The following is a 17279-nucleotide window of genomic DNA, read 5'->3' as shown; positions in this document are numbered from 1 at the left end:
AAAGCCAATCTCAGTGTGGTTGGTTTCCTGACCTTTGTTTTAATTGTTTTTTTAACCTGGGCAGAGTGTTTATCAAAGTCCCTTTGAGGACTGCAGTGACATTTTTTTGCACCAATTTTTTTTTAAATGACAACCAGCAGAACCGGGAATATTAAATGTTTGGCGAATTGGGAATCTCCCGAGGAAATTTGTAACTTTGGCAGGTTTAACTGAGGGGAACAGAGTCTTCACCTCTTCCACTGGTCCTTATAGGAGGACGCCACGGATTGCAAATGAGCAATGAGATTTTGGAGACTGTTGGGAAAAGAGGAGTCTTGCAGAATACTGGAATTGATGAACAGATGGAGGAGACTGGGAATCGGGAGATGTTAATGGATAATGTGCGAGAAAAGGAAAGAACTGACAAATGTGAGGAACTGACTGAGAGTGAGACACCAGCAGAGACTGTAAGAGCTAACGGAGACGCAGACCAGATAGAACGTACCGCACCCGAACTTGATGATGGAGAGCAAAGTGCATGTGACACAGAAAGCACCGGAGGTAAAGAGGTGCCAGAGGGGGGATCTGGCGCCCTGGGATCCGATGGAGGAATGCAGAGCTGTGGTAGCAGAGAGGGGGAGAGCGAAAGAGGCCTCGGAGTGAATGGGAAGCAGGTGCAGGAGAATGTGAACTGGAACCCTGATCGTGAGGAGGGGAGCCAGAGTGACAGAGGGGATCCTCATCCCCTTGGAGGGATTGCCGAGGGAATGCACCCAGAAGTTGGAAATGAGTCGGCTGTTGCTCATGATGGCAGTGTTGGGACAGGAGCTGACAATCAGACACTGGTGGAGGAAACTCAGCAAATAGTGCGGAACGTGCTAGAAAAGGCGATAGAAATTGTGCAACAGCGAAAGTGTGGGCATGAACTAGATGGAGAGGCAGGAGATAAGGAAGAGGAGGTGGGGGTAGGGTCGGTCCAGGTGGAGGGGGGCAACTTGACTGGGACGCAGGAAAAGCCTGCTGGACCTGTCCATATTGAAGAGAAGGAATTGGATGGGGCAGTGATACAAGAGGCAGAGCCTGTACAGATGGCCCTAGGGGGCACAGAGCTCTGTTCTACAGTACAGGAGAGTGCAATCTGCACAGGAAGTCTTCACAACGATGTAGGCAGGGGGTGTCAGGAGGCAGAGCGAGTGGCTACCATTGGTGAAGATGGACATCGCCAATCCGGGGAAGGCATGTACTCGATGGATGGTCTGCTGCAAGCGGGAGCTGTGAACGGAGAGAGAAGTGACCAGGGGGGAAGGGACCAGTCAGTGCAAGATGAACTTGCAGCCACAGTAGAGCGAGAGGACAAAGTGGAGGAGACGGCAGGAAGAGCTGAGATAGGGAATGGTTCCCTAACACGGGCAGCCATGCAGGAGGTGGAGAGAGGTGAAGAGGTTGCCTGTCATCTGAAAGGGGAGAGAGGACCAATGGTAAGAGATGAGGCCCAGCAGGTGGTTGTAGACAATAAAGACCCTGATTGGAGAGATGAGGTGACAGAGGCAGGCAGGGCAGAGGGCTGTTTACAGGAGGACGGAGAAGTGAAGGAGCCGGGACTAGGGAAAGAAAACCTACCGGATGAAGCCGCGTCAGATCCAGGTGCAGAGCAAGGTGATGAAGCAGGTCAGGTGATGCAGCAAGGAAAGGTAGAAGGTTCTCTCCAGGAAATTGCACTGACTGAAGGGGAAAGTGAGGCAGCAACTGAGGTTCAGAGTAAGGCCATAGAAATTGATGATGAGGTCAGGGGACATGGAGAAGATGAGGAAGAAGTCAAAGGTTCAGATGCAGGTGAGGTCAAAAGTCAGGGATGGGATGATGGTGAGGGGAACAACATTAGAGAGGATGAGGATGAAGTCAAAGACCCTGACACAGGTGAAGTCAAGAGCTGTGGAGAGAATGAGGACAAAGGTGAAGTCAAGGGCCATGGAGATGAAAGGGAGGTCAAAGGTCCCAATATTGGTGAGGGCAAAGGCAATAAAGAGGATAAAGTTGAGGTCAGGGACCATGGACTAGATGAGAGTGAAGTCAAAAGCCCCAGAGATGATGAGGATGAGGAAGAGACCAAAGGCTCCAATGTGGTTCAGGTCAAGGGCCAGGAAGTGGAAGAGGATAAGGCTAAACACAGTGAAGATGAAAGTGAGGCTAAAGTCCATGAGGAGGAGAAAGTTGAGATGAAAATGCTTAGAGAGGTTAACGGTGAGTTCAAGGGCAAGGGAGATGAAGGTGAGGTCCAAGGCCCCAATGCAAGTGAGGTCAACGGTCCCAGAGAGGAGGAGAGCGAGGTTAAAGGTCCCAGAGAGGAGGAGGGCGAGGTTAAAGGTCCCGGAGAGGAGGAGAGAGAGGTTAAAGGTCCCGGAGAGGAGGAGAGAGAGGTTAAAGGTCCCGGAGAGGAGGAGGGCGAGGTTAAAGGTCCCAGAGAGGAGGAGAGCGAGGTTAAAGGTCCCGGAGAGGAGGAGAACGAGGTTAAAGGTCCCGGAGAGGAGGAGAGCGAGGTTAAAGGTCCCGGAGAGGAGGAGAGAGAGGTTAAAGGTCCCGGAGAGGAGGAGGGCGAGGTTAAAGGTCCCGGAGAGGAGGAGAGCGAGGTTAAAGGTCCCGGAGAGGAGGAGAGAGAGGTTAAAGGTCCCAGAGAGGAGGAGAGAGAGGTTAAAGGTCCCGGAGAGGAGGAGAACGAGGTTAAAGGTCCCGGAGAGGAGGAGAACGAGGTTAAAGGTCCCGGAGAGGAGGAGAGCGAGGTTAAAGGTCCCGGAGAGGAGGAGGGCGAGGTTAAAGGTCCCGGAGAGGAGGAGGGCGAGGTTAAAGGTCCCGGAGAGGAGGAGGGCGAGGTTAAAGGTCCCGGAGAAGAGGAGGGCGAGGTTAAAGGTCCCGGAGAGGAGGAGGGCGATGTTAAAGGTCCCGGAGAGGAGGAGGGCGAGGTTAAAGGTCCCGGAGAGGAGGAGAACGAGGTTAAAGGTCCCGGAGAGGAGGAGAGAGAGGTTAAAGGTCCCGGAGAGGAGGAGAGCGAGGTTAAAGGTCCCAGCGAGGAGGTTGAGGTTAAAGGTCCCAGAGAGGAGGAGGAGGAGGGTGATGAGGTCAAAGGCCTCAGAGAGGAGGGTGATGAGGTCAAAGGCCTCAGAGAGGAGGGTGATGAGGTCAAAGGCCTCAGAGAGGAGGGTGATGAGGTCAAAGGCCTCAGAGAGGAGGGTGATGAGGTCAAAGGCCTCAGAGAGGAGGGTGATGAGGTCAAGTTTGGCCTGGAAAGTGAGAAGCTTCTTCACACAAACATTCCGGAAAGAGCGCAGGAAATAGGGAAGGAAGTCAGTGTAGTTGAAGAGTCAAAAGAAGCAACGTTTCCTGATCTCCAGAGAGCAGGGTGTGAAGAGAAGGAAGAAGTGGAGGGGAAGACAGGGATTGAAGAAACTGATTTTGTTTCATTGGGGGAGGCCCGAGCTGTGGTACAGGAGAGTGGCAAAGAGAACCAAGTACAGAGCGAGGCCACCGAAGAAACCAGCGAGGGCAAACCAGAGAATAACACCGAGCGTGTTGATAAAGTAACAGACAGCAAAGGTAAACAAGGAGCTGCGAGAGAAGAGGAGACTGGAATAGCTGAAGAGGCAACAACACAAGAGTGCCTGCAAGTAGGGGATGAGGAAGAGACGGGGCAAGTACCAGAGACCAGTAGCAGCATCGATGAAATTGAGGGAAGTGCCCAGACATCAGAAAGGGCTGTGAGTGGACTTGAGGAAGAAGATGATAGAGGGAGGTGTGAGTTCAGTGACTATCCTGAGGAAGTAGAACAAGAGAGTGTGCAACAGGACCCTGTAAAGAGTGGAGAGGTTGTAGACCGAGCAATGGGAATGCAGGGCGGAAAGGAAGAGGAGCCTGTAAAGGAGGAAGGAGACATGTCTGGGACCAGCAAAGAACCACAGCACAAGGCACAGGGCTATGAAACACGCCAAGAAAGGGCAGATGGTGCTCCAACCTCTCAGAGTAGTGTGGAGGAGCAAGTGACCGTAGGGGATGATGAGGATGCTGAGGAAGGAGGTAGGTTTGAGTGGGATGAAGAGGCGAGTAAGATATTACGAGATGAAACTCAGGAAAAGGAGGCGCCCGAGGGTGAGGAGGAAAGGGGAGAGGCACCTGCTGGAAGTGAGGCTGAACCCAAGCCTGTTGTGAGTACAGGGTCCAGAGAGCATATAAAGCCCAATGCAGATAACAGTAGCGGTGGAGTGCAAACAACACACCAGGGGCAGGAGGGAGGGAGCCTGGAGCAGGAGGGAGGGAGCCTGGAGCAGGAGGGAGGGAGCCAGGAGCAGGTGGGCGGGCACAGTGGGCAGGAGGGTGGGCACAATGGGCAGGAGGAAGGGCACGATGGGCAGGAGAGAGGGAGCCAGGGGCAGGAGGGTGGGCACAGTGGGCAGGAGGGCAGGCACAGTGGGCAGGAGGAAGGGAGCCAGGGGCAGGAGGGCAGGCACAGTGGGCAGGAGGGTGGGCACAGTGGGCAGGAAGGAGGGTGCGATGGGCAGGAGAGAGGGAGCCAGGGGCAGGAGGGTGGGCACAGTGGGCATGAGGGTGGGCACAGTGGGCAGGAGGGTGGGCACAGTGGGCAGGAGGGCAGGCACAGTGGGCAGGAGGAAGGGAGCCAGGGGCAGGAGGGCAGGCACAGTGGGCAGGAGGAAGGGAGCCAGGGGCAGGAGGGCAGGCACAGTGGGCAGGAGGAAGGGAGCCAGGGGCAGGAGGGCAGGCACAGTGGGCAGGAGGAAGGGAGCCAGGGGCAGGAGGGCAGGCACAGTGGGCAGGAGGGTGGGCACAGTGGGCAGGAGGAAGGGCACAGTGGGCAGGAGGAAGGGAGCCAGGGGCAGGAGGGCGGGCACAGTGGGCAGGAGGGCAGGCACAGTGGGCAGGTGGAAGGGAGCCAGGGGCAGGAGGACGGGCACAGTGGGCAGGAGGGCGGGCACAGTGGGCAGGAAGGAGGGTGCGATGGACTGGGAACTGCACGCACTAATAGCAGCAATCATCAAACCAGCCATAATGGGGGGCAGCCGCAGGATGGGGGCCAGAGAGAGGAGTCTGGCGGGAGCAAGCGCAAAGGCGATACGGAGGAAGCAGATGAAGAAATGGTGCGAAGACCATCAACCGGAGAGACAGCAAAGGGTAGTAGGAGAAAAAGCAAATCTAAAGATGACTGTTCGATATCATGAGGTCAACTAGAAGCACGTCAGTATATCGCACCTTAGTACCACACTGTAGTACTGCACTGTGTCAGATATGCTATTTTTTAATGTAAAGTTGTATATTTCCCATTTATAATAAGGTCTGGATTTGGCCCTAAGCTGATATTTGCACTATACTCTGAGCCACGCTCAGTCCTGCTTCACCAGCTCCCACCTGCACTAGGCTTGCTGCCGCTCCCTGCCTGGCCTCACATGAGACCAGAGGTTACCAGCAACAATGGAACCCACACCCCAACGAGAATGAGTGCCTTCAGGAGAGGAAGGAACTGTACACAGTTAAATAATATACCCCCTGTCCCTGTGCAGAGTGTATATTGTATAATATACCCCCTGTCCCTGTGCAGAGTGTATATTGTATAATATACCCCCTGTCCCTGTGCAGAGTGTAAATTGTATAATATACCCCCTGTCCCTGTGCAGAGTGTATATTGTATAATATACCTCCTGTCCCTGTGCAGAGTGTATATTGTATAATATACCCCCTGTCCCTGTGCAGAGTGTATATTGTATAATATACCTCCTGTCCCTGTGCAGAGTGTATATTGTATAATATACCCCCTGTCCCTGTGCAGAGTGTAAATTGTATAATATACCCCCTGTCCCTGTGCAGAGTGCATATTGTATAATATACCCCCTGTCCCTGTGCAGAGTGTAAATTGTATAATATACCCCCTGTCCCTGTGCAGAGTGTATATTGTATAATATACCCCCTGTCCCTGTGCAGAGTGTAAATTGTATAATATACCCCCTGTCCCTGTGCAGAGTGTATATTGTATAATATACCCCCTGTCCCTGTGCAGAGTGTATATTGTATAATATACCTCCTGTCCCTGTGATGACTGTATAGTACATGATGTACGCCTGTACCTGTGCTGACTGTATAGTACATGATGTACGCCTGTACCTGTGCTGACTGTATAGTACATGATGTACGCCTGTACCTGTGCTGACTGTATAGTACATGATGTACACCTGTCCGTTTGCTGACTGTATTTCCATTCTCTCACTGCTATTCTACAGCGTGATTATTTCTGGCCATTCCCTGCAGATTATCACCCCACCTATAAATTCATGTGAGCTGCGTCAGGGGCAGGGTATGTGTGAAGCTTACAGATACTCTGAACGATTATTGAAGATCTGTGATTTCATGTAACACAGGCTGCACCTGAAACCATATGAATTCTTGTCAATGTGCCTTGTATATAGACATTTGAGAGAGTTGAAAAGCCAACGTGTACTGGGTGACTGTTTAACATTATGTTGCAGCTTTCCTGTGGATTGAGTACCTCAAACTTTCTTAAAACGAGCGCATTGCATAAATGTGATGTGACACTACGTCACTGAGCTGGAATATGAATAAAAGGTCATAACTTGTGCATTTTAGCGAACTGTTCTGAGCTTGGAGTCATTCTATATCTCTTGTGTTTTAAATTTAAGAGGGACTCGACTGATTTACAAATGTGTCTGTTAGAAAAGGCTCGGGCACAGCCTATTTACAGTTCAGTGGGTTTGAAAGGACCCTCATTCTTGTTTATAAGGGTCCAGCTTTTCTTAATCGGAATATAGGATGATCTAGCTCCCCCATTGGCTTGGCTAGTGACTGGCCTGCCCAGGGTGGTACTGAACCATACAGGCCAGGAAGGCCCCAGTCCGTCCTCAGTCAGCTGCTCCCACCCAGGGCAGTCGTTCGGGTGATACAGTAGGCTTCAATACTCCCTTGGCTGGTGGTGGTCGGGTGGGGGAGAATCATTCCGGGCTCCCCCTTTTGATTGCTATCCATGGCCGCACTGAAGGCCACATGTGTATGTGTGACTGTGTGTGTGTACATGTGTACACGGGAGTATGTGTGTGCGCGCGTACCTGCCCGCATACCTGTGCGCGGGTAGTGTGCGCGCATACCTGTGCACGGCACGTGCGTGTGTGTGTACCTGTGCGCGGCACGTAAGTGTGTTTGCACCTGTGCGCAGCCCGTGTGTGCGTACCTGTGCAGGGAATGTGGGTGCGTACTTCTGCGTGGTGTGTGTGCACAGGCGTGTGCGTGGGTGTGTGTGTGCGCATACCTGTGCACGTGCGTGTGAGCACGTACCTGCGCACGGGCGTGTGTGTGCATGGGTGTGTGTGTGTGTGTGCGCGTACCCGTGCACGGGCATGTGTGTGCACGTACCTGTGTGCAGTGTCTGTATGTACGCGTACCTGTGCGCGGCAAGGGTGTGTGTGCGCGTACTTGTTGCAACAGCCACGGAACTACTGCACAGGAGGGGCATCACCTTCAGAAGAGGAGGGGAGAAAACTGTGGGAGGTGGCGGGAAGCCTTGTGGGGGGGAGGGATGTGCTTGTGGACCCTTTCAGTGGGCGGTTAGCGAATGACACTGAGTAGACAGAAGGCCCTTGAGCCGAAAGAGGGAAACGGAATTGTCTCTGCATTCACCTAAAGGATGCTGGTGTGTGCCGACAGGCTGAATACCCTGCGATTTGTCTGTGTTTCATGCGATGTCTCCTGGACCTTCCCTTCTGGGGGAACCTGCATGCTGCTCATCTTTTATTGACGCTTTCGCTTCATTGTTTAAAGAACATTCTGCGGCGGGAGGGGGGGTAAAACCCCACTTTGGTGGGGGCACAGAACGGGCGGTGGCAGATCGGGCGCCCATGATACGCCCAGCCCCATTGTATTTTGGGCCGATGCACTCCCTCCCGTTCTGTGCCTCCACCGTAGCTGCATTTTACCCCGAGTGTCCGCACATCCTGTTCGTGGCTGCAGCTAAAAATATTCATTTGTCCACAAGCTACGTCAGAAAGGAGTGCTTGCCAAGGGAGGCCGGCCTCAGGTTTTTGACAACCTCGCTTCAACTTTTTTTAGTCATCAAGCGCTCCCTGGTCAGGTTGCACCTGGGTTAGCTGCAGAATATCGCTCCCTGGCTTCTACCCCAAACACATCCCATCACCGTGTGGGGGAATCACAGACACAGACCCCCCTCCCATCACCGTGTGGGGGAATCACAGACACAGACCCCCCTCCCATCACCGTGTGGGGGAATCACAGACACAGACCCCCCGTCCCATCACCGTGTGGGGGAATCACAGACACAGACCCCCCTCCCATCACCGTGTGGGGGAATCACAGACACAGACCCCCCGTCCCATCACCGTGTGGGGGAATCACAGACACAGACCCCCCTCCCAACACCGTGTGGGGGAATCACAGACACAGACCCCCCTCCCATCACCGTGTGAAGGAATCACAGACACAGACCCCCCTCCCATCACCGTGTGGGGGAATCACAGACACAGACCCCCCTCCCATCACCGTGTGAAGGAATCACAGACACAGACCCCCCTCCCATCACCGTGTGGGGGAATCACAGACACAGACCCCCCTCCCATCACCGTGTGGGGGAATTACAGACACAGACCCCCCTCCCATCACCGTGTGGGGGAATCACAGACACAGACCCCCCCTCCCATCACCGTGTGGGGGAATCACAGACACAGACCCCCCTCCCATCACCGTGTGGGGGAATCACAGACACAGACCCCCCTCCCATCACCGTGTGGGGGAATCACAGACACAGACCCCCCTCCCATCACCGTGTGGGGGGAATCACAGACACAGACCCCCCTCCCATCACCGTGTGGGGGAATCACAGACACAGACCCCCCTCCCATCACCGTGTGGGGGAATCACAGACACAGACCCCCCTCCCATCAACGTGTGGGGGAATCACAGACACAGACCCCCCTCCCATCACCGTGTGGGGGAATCACAGACACAGACCCCCCTCCCATCACCGTGTGGGGGAATCACAGACACAGACCCCCCTCCCATCACCGTGTGGGGGAATCACAGGCAGAGACCCCCCTCCCATCAATGTGTGGGGGAATCACAGACACAGACCCCCCTCCCATCACCGTGTGGGGGAATCACAGACACAGACCCCCCTCCCATCACCGTGTGGGGGAATCACAGACACAGACCCCCCTCCCATCACCGTGTGGGGGAATCACAGACACAGACCCCCGTCCCATCACCGTGTGGGGGAATCACGGACACAGACCCCCCTCCCATCACCGTGTGGGGGAATCACGGACACAGACCCCCCTCCCATCACCGTGTGGGGGAATCACAGATACAGACCCCCCTCCCATCACCGTGTGGGGCAGCATTCCTGTGAGGGGCTGTGATGTAAAAGACTGATTGGGATTGTGGCCATGGACAGAAGGTTTGGAGATGTGAACTGTGGAAGTTGATCATTCTTTTGGTGCCGAGTCTCAGTAACTCCTTTCTGGTGTAATCTGTGTCTCCCCTGCAATTCACATTTGTCATTTCACAGGCTGTCTACTCACTCACACTAACTGTAGTAGTCGTGTCGTTTTAAAAGTAGGTTATTTCATTTTTTTTTGCAAAACTTAATACGGACGTTTGCAAACAGTGCACTAATCTAGTTATAACACACCGAGGGACCCCCGTCATACCCTGATACCCGCCAGTCGCAGCTCAAAGACGTGAGATCAGGCACAGTGAAGACACTAAACATCAAATGTGCCTGGGTTTACTGACTATGGTGCTCCCTGGACTATATGTCAACGTGCGAGGCTGGCTTCGATCGCTGGACGATTTCTCTCTCTCTTTCTCTCCGTCTCTCTCTCTGACTCTCTCTGTCTCTCCCTCCTTCTCCCCCCTCTCTTTCCCCCTCCCTCCCTCCTCTCTCCCCCTCCCTCCCTCCCTTCCTGCCTCTCTCTCTCTTATTCTCTCTTTATGACTCTCTGACTGTCTCTCTCTCTCTCTCTCTCTCTCACTCCCTCTCTCCTTACCTCTTGCCCTCTCTCTCTCTCTGGTGTGTTATAATGTTTGATGTAACCCCAAGTTGTAAGGATAATGAGATTTTGTGTTCCAGTTCTGTTTGACCGTAGAGAATTTGCATGCTAAACAAAATGGAAGATTAGACTGTTTGCACGCAGCCGAGGTCCCAGCACTCTCACTGACGTTGAACTAAACCTGGGCTGACCCTTGCCGTGCCCTGTGGTATGTGAATAACTCATTCAACTTTCTACACTAACTTTAACATTTCCTCATTCTCTTTTGTCTCTTGTGTGCTTTTTTTAAAATGTTGAATGATTTTCATCTTCAGTTGTTTACGAAGAGCTTTCTGTTTCTTTTCTCCCCTCCAGATTTTAGGGTGAAGAAGTTCGTAGATGAAAAAGAAGCATTAGTAGAGCAGGTAAGGACCCTCGGGGGAGAGGAGGGAGGGGAGGGGGACTGATTGGAGGAGGGTGGGGGAGGGGGGAATAGGGTGGGGGACGGAAGGGGGGATAGGCTGAGGGACGGAAGGGGGGATAGGCTGAGGGGGGTGAGGGGGATAGGTTATGGAGGGGAGGGAGGATAGGTTGAGGGTTGGGGGAGGGGGATAGGTTATGGAGGGGAGGGAGGATAGGTTGAGGGTTGGGGGAGGGGGATAGGTTATGGAGGGGAGGGGGATAGGTTGAGAGTTGGGGGAGGGGGATAGGTTATGGAGGGGAGGGAGGATAGGTTGAGAGTTGGGGGAGGGGGACAGGTTATGGAGGGGAGGGAGGATAGGTTGAGAGTTGGGGGAGGGGGGAGGTTTCTGTTCTGCTGTTTGTTTCCTCCATTTCCACAGCGTGGCTGGTGTGGTGGGTCGGACATTGGCCGATCACCTCTGAGGCTTGGGCTCAAATGGAGCCTGGACTGACAGGTGAACGTCTCCATGTGTCTGCTGCCTGTCAGAGGGAAAGACTTTAGCCAGTCAACCAAGTGGTGAATTGAATAGTAAAATGTCGTATTGGGGGGGAGAAGAGGGTGTCTTCTGAGGTTGGGACTGAGGCCATGAGGGGGGTGGGGAGAAGGAACCTCGATGCAGACAGACCTGTGGTGTATTTCTGGTGTATTCTGTGTTCAGTCTCTGCCTGTGTGGCCCTTTATTTCCTCCCACACTGAAGCCATGTTTTTCATGTCAGATTAAAAAATTAAAAGCGCAACTAGACGAGAGAAGCAGGAACGGAAAGGCAGCGTCCAGTGACGCCATCTTGGAAAATGGGATGGACGTGCAGGTGATTGAAGTCCAAAGTAAGCCTCGACTCTCCCTCATTCACTCTGTATGTTGTGTTTTTTTTATTAGTTCACGGGATGTGGGCGTCGCTGGCGAGGCCGGCATTTATTGCCCATCCCTAATTGCCCTTGAGAAGGTGGTGGTGAGCCGCCTTCTTGAACCGCTGCAGTCCGTGTGGTGAAGGTTCTCCCACAGTGCTGTTAGGAAGGGAGTTCCAGGATTTTGATCCAGCAACGATGAAGGAACGGCGATATATTTCCAAGTCGGGATGGTGTGTGACTTGGAGGGGAACGTGCAGGTGGTGTTGTTCCCATGTACCTGCTGCTCTTGTCCTTCTAGGTGGTAGAGGTCGCGGGTTTGGGAGGTGCTGTCGAAGAAGCCTTGGCGAGTGTGTTTTAATGTCTCCTGACGGCACTGAATGGTGCCGAGTGTATGGGTCCCACGAGCACTGGTGACCATCCACCCACCTCTCGCTTACTCTGACCGAGTGTGACAATGGCACCTGATTCACAGCCCCTGGTGTCAGCGCACACTTGGTGCTCCCCAATCTCCACCCCCCTCCACTGCGGACCCCCTCGTTCTCCCCGATTCCCCCCGCGGGCCCCCTCGCTCTCCCCGATTCCCCCCGCGGGCCCCCTCGTTCTCCCCGATTCCCCCCGCGGACCCCCTCGTTCTCCCCGATTCCCCCCGCGGGCCCCCTCGTTCTCCCCGATTCCCCCCGCGGGCCCCCTCGTTCTCCCCGATTCCCCCCGCGGGCCCCCTCGGTCTCCCCGATTCCCCCCGCGGACCCCCTCGTTCTCCCCGATTCCCCCCGCGGGCCCCCTCGGTCTCCCCGATTCCCCCCGCGGACCCCCTCGTTCTCCCCGATTCCCCCCGCGGACCCCCTCGTTCTCCCCGATTCTCCCCGCGGACCCCCTCGTTCTCCCCGATTCCCCCCGCGGGCCCCCTCGTTCTCCCCGATTCTCCCCGCGGACCCCCTCGTTCTCCCCGATTCCCCCCGCGGGCCCCCTCGGTCTCCCCGATTCCCCCCGCGGACCCCCTCGCTCTCCCCGATTCCTCCCGCGGGCCCCCTCGGTCTCCCCGATTCCCCCCGCGGGCCCCCTCGTTCTCCCCGATTCCCCCCGCGGGCCCCCTCGTTCTCCCCGATTCCCCCCGCGGGCCCCCTCGTTCTCCCCGATTCCCCCCGCGGGCCCCCTCGTTCTCCCCGATTCCCCCCGCGGGCCCCCTCGCTCTCCCCGATTCCCCCCGCGGGCCCCCTCGCTCTCCCCGATTCCCCCCGCGGGCCCCCTCGCTCTCCCCGATTCCCCCCGCGGGCCCCCTCGCTCTCCCCGATTCCCCCCGCGGGCCCCCTCGCTCTCCCCGATTCCCCCCGCGGACCCCCTCGCAACCCAGCGTTTAAGCCCACTTTCCAGTCTGCTTGGCTGCAGTGGCAGACTGAAGGCTGGTCATCCAGTTTAGGATGGGAGGAGGGCTTCTCACTACTCAGTCAGTGTCACTGGCTGGCTTCCCCACCCTCCTGAAACCCCTCACTCGCCCAGTGGACTCAGGGTCGTGTATCCCCAGTCAAGCAAACATATCCTCAAAATGCCTGGAGCTGCTTCCAGAGAGCGATCCCGTAACACGCCGTTTCTTGTGACCATCCACATTCCCTTCCTTCCTCGCACTGTCCACCCGGCTCTCTCCAGGTACAATACAAAGCTTCAATGAATCTATTTTCTTCTGAGCATTTTTTTTGCCCGTGTGCTTCAGGCGGACATCATCAGCAGTGAGAATTGTGGGGGTCATTCTGAGTGGTGATATCGGATCAGCTGCCCGTTATACACCATGCTCCTGATTTTCATTTCCAAAAACGGGCGACTAATTCAATGTCGCCCAAAGTCAGAATGCCCCGCTTTAGAATTTCACAGTTCACACTGTCCTGGGGATCCAGGAGTGAAAAGATGGTGAGCACCAGGTCCCAACATAGGATTACCCCGTTCTTTCTCTCCCCGTGTTTCCCCCGTTCTTTCTCTCCCCGTGTTTCCCCCTTTCTTTCTCTCCCCGTGTTTACCCCTTTCTTTCTCTCCCCGTGTTTCCCCCTTTCTTTCTCTCCCCGTGTTTCCCCCTTTCTTTCCCTCCCCGTGTTTCCTCCTTTCTCTCCCCGTGTTTCCTCCTTTCTTTCTCTCCCCGTGTTTCCCCCTTTCTTTCTCTCCCCGTGTTTCCCCCTTTCTTTCTCTCCCCGTGTTTCCCCCTTTCTTTCTCTCCCCGTGTTTCCCCCTTTCTTTCTCTCCCCGTGTTTCCCCCTTTCTTTCTCTCCCCGTGTTTCCTCCTTTCTCTCCCCGTGTTTCCCCCTTTCTTTCTCTCCCCGTGTTTCCTCCTTTCTCTCCCCGTGTTTCCCCCTTTCTTTCCCTCCCCGTGTTTCCTCCTTTCTCTCCCCGTGTTTCCTCCTTTCTCTCCCCGTGTTTCCCCCTTTCTTTCCCTCCCCGTGTTTCCTCCTTTCTCTCCCCGTGTTTCCCCCTTTCTTTCCCTCCCCGTGTTTCCCCCTTTCTTTCCCTCCCCGTGTTTCCTCCTTTCTCTCCCCGTGTTTCCCCCTTTCTTTCCCTCCCCGTGTTTCCCCCTTTCTTTCTCTCCCCGTGTTTCCTCCTTTCTCTCCCCGTGTTTCCCCCTTTCTTTCCCTCCCCGTGTTTCCCCCTTTCTTTCTCTCCCCGTGTTTCCTCCTTTCTTTCTCTCCCCGTGTTTCCTCCTTTCTTTCTCTCCCCGTGTTTCCTCCTTTCTTTCTCTCCCCGTGTTTCCTCCTTTCTTTCTCTCTCCGTGTTTCCTCCTTTCTTTCCCTCCCCGTGTATCCTCCTTTCTTTCCCTCCCCGTGTTTCCCCCTTTCTTTCTCTCCCCGTGTTTCCTCCTTTCTTTCTCTCCCCGTGTTTCCTCCTTTCTTTCTCTCCCCGTGTTTCCTCCTTTCTTTCTCTCCCCGTGTTTCCCCCTTTCTTTCTCTCCCCGTGTTTCCCCCTTTCTTTCCCTCCCCGTGTTTCCTCCTTTCTTTCTCTCCCCGTGTTTCCTCCTTTCTTTCTCTCCCCGTGTTTCCCCCTTTCTTTCTCTCCCCGTGTTTCCCCCTTTCTTTCTCTCCCCGTGTTTCCCCCTTTCTTTCTCTCCCCGTGTTTCCCCCTTTCTTTCTCTCCCCGTGTTTCCCCCTTTCTTTCTCTCCCCGTGTTTCCCCCTTTCTTTCTCTCCCCGTGTTTCCCCCTTTCTTTCTCTCCCCGTGTTTCCTCCTTTCTTTCTCTCCCCGTGTTTCCCCCTTTCTTTCTCTCCCCGTGTTTCCTCCTTTCTTTCTCTCCCCGTGTTTCCCCCTTTCTTTCTCTCCCCGTGTTTCCTCCTTTCTTTCTCTCCCCGTGTTTCCTCCTTTCTTTCTCTCCCCGTGTTTCCCCCTTTCTTTCCCTCCTAGTGTTTCCCCCTTTCTTTCTCTCCCCGTGTTTCCCCCTTTCTTTCTCTCCCCGTGTTTCCTCCTTTCTTTCTCTCCCCGTGTTTCCTCCTTTCTTTCTCTCCCCGTGTTTCCTCCTTTCTTTCTCTCCCCGTGTTTCCTCCTTTCTTTCTCTCCCCGTGTTTCCCCCTTTCTTTCTCTCCGTGTTTCCTCCTTTCTTTCTCTCCCCGTGTTTCCTCCTTTCTTTCTCTCCCCGTGTTTCCCCCTTTCTTTCTCTCCCCGTGTTTCCCCCTTTCTTTCTCTCCCCGTGTTTCCTCCTTTCTTTCTCTCCCCGTGTTTCCTCCTTTCTTTCTCTCCCCGTGTTTCCTCCTTTCTTTCTCTCCCCGTGTTTCCCCCTTTCTTTCTCTCCCCGTGTTTCCTCCTTTCTTTCTCTCCCCGTGTTTCCCCCTTTCTTTCTCTCCTCGTGTTTCCCCTTTCTTTCTCTCCCCGTGTTTACCCTGTTCTTTCTCTCCCCGTGTTTCCCCCTTTCTTTCTCTCCCATCTTTTCCCCCTTTCTTTCTCTCCCCGTGTTTCCACCTTTCTTTCTCTCCCATCTTTTCCCCCTTTCTTTCCCTCCCCATGTTTCCCCCTTTCTTTCTCTCCCCGTGTTTCCCCCTTTCTTTCTCTCCCATCTTTTCCCCCTTTCTTTCTCTCCCCGTGTTTCCACCTTTCTTTCTCTCCCATCTTTTCCCCCTTTCTTTCCCTCCCCATGTTTCCCCCTTTCTTTCTCTCCCCGTGTTTCCTCCTTTCTTTCCCTCCCCGTGTTTCCCCCTTTCTTTCTCTCCCCATGTTTCCTCCTTTCTTTCTCTCCCCGTGTTTCCCCCTTTCTTTCTCTCCCCGTGTTTCCTCCTTTCTTTCTCTCCCCGCGTTTCCTCCTTTCTTTCTCTCCCCGTGTTTCCTCCTTTCTTTCCCTCCCCGTGTTTCCTCCTTTCTTTCTCTCCCCGTGTTTCCCCCTTTCTTTCTCTCCCCGTGTTTCCCCCTTTCTTTCTCCCCGTGTTTCCCCCTTTCTTTCTCTCCCCGTGTTTCCCCCTTTCTTTCTCTCCCATCGTTTCCTCCTTTCTTTCTCTCCCCGTGTTTCCCCCTTTCTTTCTCTCCCCGTGTTTCCTCCTTTCTCTCCCCGTGTTTCCCCCTTTCTTTCTCTCCCCGTGTTTCCTCCTTTCTTTCTCTCCCCGTGTTTCCCCCTTTCTTTCTCTCTCCGTGTTTCCTCCTTTCTTTCTCTCCCCGTGTTTCCCCCTTTCTTTCCCTCCCCGTGTTTCCTCCTTTCTTTCTCTCCCCGTGTTTCCCCCTTTCTTTCTCTCCCCGTGTTTCCTCCTTTCTTTCTCTCCCCGTGTTTCCTCCTTTCTTTCTCTCCCCGTGTTTCCTCCTTTCTTTCTCTCCCCGTGTTTCCTCCTTTCTTTCTCTCCCCGTGTTTCCCCCTTTCTTTCTCTCCGTGTTTCCTCCTTTCTTTCTCTCCCCGTGTTTCCTCCTTTCTTTCTCTCCCAGTGTTTCCCCCTTTCTTTCTCTCCCCGTGTTTCCCCCTTTCTTTCTCTCCCCGTGTTTCCTCCTTTCTTTCTCTCCCCGTGTTTCCTCCTTTCTTTCTCTCCCCGTGTTTCCTCCTTTCTTTCTCTCCCCGTGTTTCCCCCTTTCTTTCTCTCCCCGTGTTTCCTCCTTTCTTTCTCTCCCCGTGTTTCCCCCTTTCTTTCTCTCCTCGTGTTTCCCCTTTCTTTCTCTCCCCGTGTTTACCCTGTTCTTTCTCTCCCCGTGTTTCCCCCTTTCTTTCTCTCCCATCTTTTCCCCCTTTCTTTCTCTCCCCGTGTTTCCACCTTTCTTTCTCTCCCATCTTTTCCCCCTTTCTTTCCCTCCCCATGTTTCCCCCTTTCTTTCTCTCCCCGTGTTTCCCCCTTTCTTTCTCTCCCATCTTTTCCCCCTTTCTTTCTCTCCCCGTGTTTCCACCTTTCTTTCTCTCCCATCTTTTCCCCCTTTCTTTCCCTCCCCATGTTTCCCCCTTTCTTTCTCTCCCCGTGTTTCCACCTTTCTTTCTCTCCCATCTTTTCCCCCTTTCTTTCCCTCCCCATGTTTCCCCCTTTCTTTCTCTCCCCGTGTTTCCTCCTTTCTTTCTCTCCCCGTGTTTCCTCCTTTCTTTCTCTCCCCATGTTTCCTCCTTTCTTTCTCTCCCCGTGTTTCCCCCTTTCTTTCTCTCCCCGTGTTTCCTCCTTTCTTTCTCTCCCCGCGTTTCCTCCTTTCTTTCTCTCCCCGTGTTTCCTCCTTTCTTTCCCTCCCCGTGTTTCCTCCTTTCTTTCTCTCCCCGTGTTTCCCCCTTTCTTTCTCTCCCCGTGTTTCCCCCTTTCTTTCTCCCCGTGTTTCCTCCTTTCTTTCTCTCCCCGTGTTTCCCCCTTTCTTTCTCTCCCCGTGTTTCCTCCTTTCTTTCTCTCCCCGTGTTTCCCCCTTTCTTTCTCTCCCCGTGTTTCCTCCTTTCTTTCTCTCCCCGTGTTTCCCCCTTTCTTTCTCTCCCCGTGTTTCCTCCTTTCTTTCTCTCCCCGTGTTTCCCCCTTTCTTTCCCTCCCCGTGTTTCCT

The 17279-nt window shown here is 54.3% G+C and overlaps 2 protein-coding genes across 2 annotated transcripts in view; both read left to right on the top strand.

Moving 5' to 3' along the window:
- Positions 1-5201, top strand: part of LOC137324067 (dentin sialophosphoprotein-like) — a 71192-nt gene extending 65991 nt beyond the window's left edge. Inside the window, exon 12 of the mRNA XM_067988235.1 lies at positions 253-5201. Coding sequence (XP_067844336.1) covers positions 253-5201 — 4949 coding nt within the window. The remainder of the gene's footprint in view (positions 1-252) is intronic.
- A 5019-nt stretch (positions 5202-10220) lies between these two features.
- The window catches only part of LOC137324065 (leucine-rich repeat flightless-interacting protein 2-like), a gene marked incomplete at its 5' end in the record, with an annotated part of 177387 nt that continues 170328 nt past the window's right edge, over positions 10221-17279 (top strand). The window contains 3 exons of the mRNA XM_067988233.1: positions 10221-10254; positions 10401-10450; positions 11205-11313. Coding sequence (XP_067844334.1) covers positions 10221-10254; positions 10401-10450; positions 11205-11313 — 193 coding nt within the window. The remainder of the gene's footprint in view (positions 10255-10400; positions 10451-11204; positions 11314-17279) is intronic.

Source organism: Heptranchias perlo, chromosome 7 (assembly GCF_035084215.1).
Source record: "Heptranchias perlo isolate sHepPer1 chromosome 7, sHepPer1.hap1, whole genome shotgun sequence".
Classification (NCBI taxonomy): Eukaryota; Metazoa; Chordata; class Chondrichthyes; order Hexanchiformes; family Hexanchidae; genus Heptranchias; species Heptranchias perlo.
The sequence above is the reverse complement of the archived record's forward strand: the minus strand, read 5'-3'. Positions and strand labels throughout refer to the sequence as shown.